The sequence below is a fragment of the Cariama cristata genome, unplaced genomic scaffold (assembly GCF_000690535.1).
Source record: "Cariama cristata isolate BGI_N322 unplaced genomic scaffold, ASM69053v1 scaffold6199, whole genome shotgun sequence".
In the NCBI taxonomy this organism is placed as follows: domain Eukaryota; kingdom Metazoa; phylum Chordata; class Aves; order Cariamiformes; family Cariamidae; genus Cariama; species Cariama cristata.
The window spans coordinates 42,146-50,306 of NW_009633955.1; the positions used below are offsets into that span (position 1 = coordinate 42,146).

At 38.7% G+C, this 8,161-nt stretch overlaps 1 protein-coding gene across 1 annotated transcript in view; it reads right to left on the reverse strand.

The window, feature by feature from the left end:
• MSH2 (mutS homolog 2) overlaps positions 1 to 8,161 on the reverse strand; it is a gene marked incomplete at its 5' end in the record, with an annotated part of 27,363 nt that overhangs the window by 6,386 nt on the left and 12,816 nt on the right. The window contains 4 exons of the mRNA XM_009706968.1: positions 778 to 1,025; positions 1,405 to 1,609; positions 3,134 to 3,379; positions 5,239 to 5,336. Of these exons, the coding sequence (XP_009705270.1) occupies positions 778 to 1,025; positions 1,405 to 1,609; positions 3,134 to 3,379; positions 5,239 to 5,336 (797 nt within the window). The remainder of the gene's footprint in view (positions 1 to 777; positions 1,026 to 1,404; positions 1,610 to 3,133; positions 3,380 to 5,238; positions 5,337 to 8,161) is intronic.

Here is an 8,161-nt window from a genome sequence, read left to right on the forward strand (position 1 = left end):
GAATATATGATTGGGGATATAGAGAAGCAGGAGGAACTGCTTATTGCAGTTAACAGATTAAATTTATGCCCAACTAAAAATTGTCTAATTTATTACCAAAAGGAGTAACTGGATCCACTAAAGCGTTTTAATTAAATACATCTGACTTACCTTACACTAACAAAACAGGCTACTTCTTGTTTTACTATGATGCCATTCATTAAAAATGAAACATACGATTTTTCCTATATCAAACTACTGCATATATTGGGCTACATCTTTCTTCAGTGACTAAGCTTTATTACAATGAACTAGACATTATTAAAAACTGTCAGCACATAAAAGTTGTACTTCTTTTAAAAGAACAGTTTAAGGAACGTAAGTCTTTTCTATCAGCAGGTTAAAACGGTTGATTTAGGAAAACAGAAAATAACCTTTCGGAACTCTTCTCTCTGCTCTTTAAAAAGGGACTGACCTCAAAAGCATCGACTTTAGTGGCAGAAATAACCTAGAAGTCTTAACAAATAATCCTCAACAATATCACCAACTGCATTCACACATGGACAGAGTTCCTGCCATATGCACTCTATGGACAGAGAAGAACATGTCTATTACAAACCCTAAGCCTGGAGTACAACATGAAATTTTTTTTTGGTGGGTGGTTTGGGTTTTATTTGTTTGGGGTTTTTTTTGTGTGTGGTTTTTTTGTTTGGTTGGTTTGTTTTTTTTTTCCTCCATTAAGATTTCTTCCTCAGGGCAAAATAAAGTTTACCCTGTTCACGATTTACAGAGCCTTACCTTCCTTGACACGATAAAGCATCGTCAGTGTGTCATCGCTGGTCAGAGCAGTAACATGTAGGTTATTTACTGTTGGTACTTGGTCAGCAAGAGCTGTCAGTTCATGAAAATGTGTAGCAAACATACAGAAAGCACAGATTTTGCTAGCAATGTATTCTGAAATAGCCCATGCTAAGCCAAAGCCATCGTAGGTAGAAGTTCCTCTTCCCAGCTCATCAATGATTATCAGGGAGTTTTCAGATGCTGTCCTAAAAACACAAGAGCATTTTATAACATTTGAGAACAGCATGAACTCAGATATTGGAGTACGACAATTTATGTTGTAGAGGCATAGGTTAAAAGAGGCAAAAGACCTTTCCTATTCATGTAAAAACATAGGAATAAAGTGCGCACACAGTGTCACACAGATCATTCCAAATTAATCTCTTTGTCCCATTTAGACTTTGGCAGCTCTGTATGACCACTGAAATAAAAAGAAGGCTACTTCAAGAACTTATGAGCCTGCTAAAAAGGACTTGAGATCCTCACTGAAATCCTGCATAAAAGGGAATCTTAAATGCATCTTTCGTAGAGCACCTGCTTTCCCATCAACCCCAACCAACAAAATTAAACAAGCACAGGACTTACCTAAGGATGGAAGCAGTTTCTAACATTTCAGCCATGAAAGTAGACACACCTTTCAGCTGACTGTCTCCAGCTCCCACCCGAGCCAGGATACAATCCACAATGGTTATTTCTGCAGAGTCGCATGGTACAAAACACCCAATTTGGGCCATAAGAACAATCACCCCTGTCTGTCGGATGTAGGTTGATTTTCCCCCCATGTTAGGGCCTAAAGAAGAAATTTTGCAAATGAATTAAAAACTCATCATCCTTTAAAATTCCACAGTTCTTTTAAAGGAGAACAGGCTCTAAATCAAGACGAAGAACACTTAAACTTAATACTCTATTGCCAGGAAAGAGCAGCAAACTTGTCTAACAGGTGCAACAAGTAGCTCTGTTACTAATAAGGCTTGCTTGTATGTCTTACTGAATGCTGCTTTTTCAAAAGAAAGGTGATCGCAGAGCATTAGTGGCCTTCATAAGTTTTGGGACTTTTCAGAAGTATTAGCGGTCATCTAAAACCCATGTCTATATCTAAAACTAATAAGCTTTAATCTAAAAGTCATCAGTATTGCTGCAGAAGAATGAAAATAATTTGCTTTCACCTCAAACAATTACAATTTGTCTGTAAAGATGAAATAGCTTAGTTACAGACTGGGTACAAGCTAACAAGTTATTTAAATTACAATCTAGAGGGATTCTGAATCAGCTAAAACAGATATTAATAAGTTAATTTTAACCAAAGTACAAATGAAATAAAAAGTGTTTTCCAGAAAACTGATCATTAAAATCAATTTTATGCTTTTGCTAACCCGAAAAACAAGTGTGTTCCCATGCATTTATTCAGATTTTTAGTTTTTCTTTTTGATTATGTTAGAAGTGTTCATTAATCATTCTCCAATTTCAGATCTTTGCTACTGAGAATGTATGTCAAGGACATCTGGATGGAAATTAAAATTCAATTAAACCCATAAACACTAAAAATGTTTTCCCATGTAGTAAAATTATCTTAATTACACCAGAGAATAGAGGGGGAAAAAGGGTACAGCCATTGAAACATGCTTTGCATTTAAAATCGATTTCAATGCTAAACAAAGAAAACATTAACAAAGAGGTTGCTTAAAATCTTGCCTACAGAAGGTGCCTACATGGCTACAGTACAATTGATGCCTAGTGGAATTTTCCAAATCACTTCAGCAAGTTCAGGTTCTCCATCTCCTGAGGTTGCCTGGCTTGTGGAGTTGCATTCACTAAGGCAAAGAATATACATATTAAGGAAGGACTAATTTCTTATTTCTTACTGTCCTAGCAGCCTCTCTCTTCTTCCCAAATGACTATTTCTAAATTAGCGATCACCCTCCCCAAACAGTGCACTACAACTACAATCATAACAACTAATTCCATGACTATTAGTTTGGAAGATGAGAAATATGTCTGTTTGTGCATAAACATGTACAATATCCACTACTAAAGAAAACATTGCACAAGAACATTGTGGACACTTTTAAAAATATAACAAACAACAATAGCTTACAAATACCTTCCCTTCTTTTCCAGAGCTAAATCTTATCCCTCATACAGAAAGATGAGTAACTTGCTAGCTGCTCACTCTTTGTTGATTAGAGAAACTGTTTTGACAGCATTTTCTTGGGTTGCTGGTTTGGGTTTTTTTTTTTCAAAGACATCATTATTGGAAATAGCAGAGACATTTAAAACATAAGTAACAAACGAAAAAGAGACCAGGAACATTTACCAGTAATAATGTGGAACATCTGCTTGCCCTTCTCAAATGTAATGTCATTGGGGATGAAGGCCACCTCATCTTGCACTTCAATGCAAGGATGCCTGGCACCTTTCAGCACAATCCTTCCTTGTCCCTTCTCCAGAATGACAGGACGAACATACGGCACTGGTGCTCCGTTTGACACATGAGCAAAACTGACAATTGCATCTAATTGAGCTATCACATCATTCATCGTCTGTATTGGTTCTGCATAACCTGATTTTGATTAGATATACACAAATTCAACACAGTTAGAAATTTTTTTGTTCTTGCTGCAAAGACATCTTAAAGCCTATATTGAGCCCATAAAATTAATTCACCTGCATTAAAAGTCAATTTTGTTCAAGATAGCAGTCACCTTCTGTGAGAGTTTAAGATGTAATCCTAAAGTTTCCATGCTTTGACTACAAAGGACACTTCTTCAGACTAAGAAAAGGCAGAGAGGCGAGGCCATGTTGATTGTTTTGCCTTAACACTAGACAATGAGAAACAGCTTATCTTGGTACAGGAAGGCAACTGCTCACAATGGTAAGACGGCTGGAAATCCAGTACGTTTCCTTCCTCATTAATACACTGCATTTTGATGCTCACGCAGGCAAAGACAACAGAGACACAGCACTGACAATTCAGACACAGCGACCATTGACGTTTATGTGAACGATGGCATGGAGAGGTCTGTAAGATACAGTGCCTGCGATACCAGACGAGTAGACTAGATGGCCCAGCACCCCCAGTACCAGTTTTTAAGCAGTGAAAGGGATTAGGGACAGGAGTCTACAGAGATAAACCATCAAACACCTGCAAATGGGATGCATGTCTCAGAAGAGGTGAGCAGTGACTTGCAGAAAAAGTCCTACCTGTACAAAGTATGTTTACTATTCTAACATCACCTCTTGAACTGGCTAGGCATAGATCATTAAGAGGACTTTAATTCATTTTCATTCAAGAATTACACACATAATCCAGTCTTTTTCTTTAAATTGCCTCCACTTCAGGAAGAAAAATGTTTTTTAAATACACAGGTACACTTGTAAACGTACGACTGCACACCACAGAAGCTTTAAGCAGCAGCAAAAAACTTTATTAAACATACTAGGTATTTATAGATGACATATGAAGCTAATCCTGCTATATAATACCCAACTAGCTTTCCACATAAATACATAAACCTTAGTATGCCACACACAAAAAAAAACACCACTTGAAAATTACCAAGATACAAAAAAAAAATAATCTAACAATCTACTGATTTTGCAAGATACTGGCAAATTCCTTACCACGACAACAGGTCAAAGCTTATGAAGATTTCCACCATAACTTAATACACACTCAAATATATTAATACATCAGCTTAAAATACTTTTTTTTTTTACCTTTAATACATTTACTCTTAGCTTAATATTCATTAGTGCTTTCACTTTCTTCTTCTCTCTTTCAAAGAGCTAAGATCTGTTCTGCTGGAACTAGTGCCTTTGGAAGAGGCAGTATTTACAGAATCCTCCAGCCCAAATTCCCCAAAGTCTCTTGTCCTTTTGGTGAAGGATAGTAAAGAATGTCCTGTAAGTAGGCAATCTTGGAGCAACATATATGGAAATTAATTAGTAAACCAATAATTTTTTTATTGTACCACATAAGCGATGACTAACTTGATCTTGTGTTGCATACCAACATTCTTTCTTCACCATCCTTTGCAAACCTCAGGTCCCAATCCCTCAGATCTCTCTTGTCCTTTACTACTTCTGCCTTCTACTTAGTCTGCCATTTGGGTGGAGATGCCCAGAACCAGGGAGGTAGGTGGAGGACAGACGTGGCCTTTATGGGCATACTTTTGTTCCTTTTATGGGATTAGTATTTGCACACGCCCCATCACTGCACATGTGTAGCAATGCCAGGAAAAGGTCTGACCACAGAAGACAATATATTTCAAACTTTCAACAACTGTCTAAAAACCAAACCTCATTTTTCACACTAATTCTTTAGGGAATGTTACAGTTGTTCTCTATAGGACCTACAAAATAACTGCAAGTCCTCCCAGCATTCCAGACTGTGACAAACATCAACAGCAACATATTCACCTGAAGCAATGTTAATGATTTCTTTAACAATTGCATCCTGAGCCTCTTCATACTCTTCTCTGTTCTTTATATATTCATCATTGACGGAGCTCAGTTTGCTGTGAACAAAACCACAATATTTAGAAGTTGTGATGTTCTGTCTTCACTGCTACAATGCCAAACTTCTGGCCTCCTCGCCTATGAGTCAAAACCAGTTGTCCCTACAACGTTCAGCACAAGGACCACAAAGCAACTAACCTACGATTCACCCACACCAGTAAGATTCACCTACATCAGTAAGATTTATTCCAAGTTGAAGATCACCCACGAGGGCCAAAGCAGCAATTCCAGCACCTCTGAACACATCATTCTTAAAAACCTTAGAGTAGTTGTTTTTTATAGACATGCTATGTGATAAGGAATTGCTCTTAAAGCTGAATTTCTGGCCATTTTGCAACAACATGTGGCATGTTATAGAACTGGCAGAGGAGAATTGCTGCTAAGCAACTGTGTAATTAGCTGAAATCAAGAGAGTTAAACAAGTGTTTATTCTTCTCAAGCTCATCTCCGAACATAGAGCAGAGTCTGCAGAACTGAATATGAAACACACCCAAGTCATGCACCCACATTATAAGCCTTGTGCTTCTAGTACCATCTACAGAAGCAACTATATAACTAAGCAGAGAGAAGTCTGTTTTATTAGTGATCCATGGGCTTCTTCCGTAAGGGAAAGCAACAGATGACACTTACAGTAGAGGTTTTAAGTACCAGTTACAGAAAAGCCTAACTTCATCATTACATTTAGATTCATAACATGTTTAGAACCAAAAAAAGCTGTTTTAAATTTCAGGGATGTTTTGAAAAAATATCCTCTGAGTAAATGTTAAAACAAAATCCAATTAAGGTTTACACTTTGTTCATTTAAGTAAGTTGGTGTGAAATACACCAACATATTGGTTGGCGTGAACCAATATGTTTGCCCTCCTTTTCAAAGAAAAGGATTTATTGCTATGAAAGTGAGTGGTTAACAGAAACAGTCACTATTAGTAATAGCACTGGCTTGAAACCAACCTTGCCCTGTAGGCAGTGCTCCTCATACACATCTGTCAATCAAGATATCTCTCTCTCAATGAACTCACTTTTCTGACGCTAACTCCAGCAGAAACTGTTATACATAAAGCAATAGCCACATGGCTTGTCTGAAACAGACTGTACGATATATTAATCTCTGCTATTTTTACCCTTCTGTATATAACACATGCAGGAAACCTAAAGACTACCTACCACTGACAGACAAGGAGGAACTCATGAGGTGGTTGAAGTCCAATTAGTGGCTGATTATTAGCGACATTTCTTAGGGTTGATACTGGGGCTGATACTATTTATGCCTTGATTAACAACCTGAATGATGGGACTGAATGTACTCTCAAATGCACTCTCAGCAAGGTTGTGAACAATACCATCTTAAAGGGGAGCTGTCAGTACACTGGAGGACAGGGCTGCCATTCATGGGGATATCTAGAGACTAGAGAAATAGGTGGACAAGAATTTCAACACAGGCAAATGCAAAGTCCTGCACCTGGGATGAAATAACTCCATGCAACAGTACAGACTGGGGTACAAATGGCAATAAAACAGCTATTCATAAAAGAGCTGGGGGACACAGGGGACAAGAAGCTGAACACGAGCCAGTAGTGTGTCCCTGAGGCAGAGAAGGCCAGTGCGGAGTGGCCGCACTAGCAGGAACACAGTCAGCACGCCGAAGGAAGTGATTCTTCCCCTCTATTCGGCACTCCTGAGACCACATCTGCAGTGCCGTCTCCAGTTTTGTCTTCCCAGTGTAAAAGAGACATTGAACTTGGAGCAAATGGCCACCACAAAGATTTGGAGATGGGGTACATGGCATAGAAGGACAGGCTGACAGAGATGCCTGCCCAAGCTGAGAGAATCTGAAGTCAGCCTGGAGAGGAGAGACACCAGGCTCTTCTTGGAGGTGCACAGCAAAAGAATGAGATACTCAAAACCTAAGCTTCTGCAAGGAAAATTCTCATTAGATCTCACTAGGAAAGTTTTCACAAGGAGTGGTTCAGCACTGGAACTTGTGTCCCACCACATTGTGAAGGATGCTTGGAGGATGGGCACCTAGGCAAGGCCTTGAGCTACCTCAGCTAACTTTGAGACAGGATCTGATTTCCAAGGTGGCTCCGCTTTGGGTGAGGGGTTAGACCAGTTAACCTCAAGAGACCGCCTTCAACCAAAGTTATTACCTGATTCTGCTTATGCAAGTTTCTACTTTGTTTGCTCTGAGTAAAAATAATGTGATAATACTAGCTTCTGAATGACTCACCTTCCTATCTGGTGGAAGAGAGAGAGAGAGAGAGAGAGATCTGATGACTGAAGTAGCCCTTCCTCCTTCTAAAATGCTCTAGCAGAGCTAAAAATTCAACAAAAATTATAGACTTTTTGCTTGGCTGACCTGTGACAGAACTGCTGTCCAGACAAGGAGATACTGAAACGGCACCAATGCAATTAGCCTGAAGACTGAAATTTTTAAATAGCTTAATCTATAGAGCCATAGAATTGAAGTCCAGTACATAGAACTAACAGATGTTATTGAGATTCGGAACAAAAAAAGAAGGTAACCACCAACAAAACCGCAGCATGTCATATTTTGTGATAAACATAAATAGCTCTTCTGCTATTGCAGCTTGTGAAAGTGTCTGTATAAACACTCACGGTGAATGCAATTATGCTACTAGCTGCAGCTAAAACAGAGAAATTAGCCCAAGTCAAAGGACCAAAAATAGCTAACAGTTGGCAAAGTAAATGGGGAATGCAGCTTTTAACAGAAACTGTATGACTACTCCTCCCTCGTGCCAGTCTTGCTCAATATCCCAATCTGTGAGCCAATTAAAAAGGTGAAAATTCAGCCACTTAAGATGTA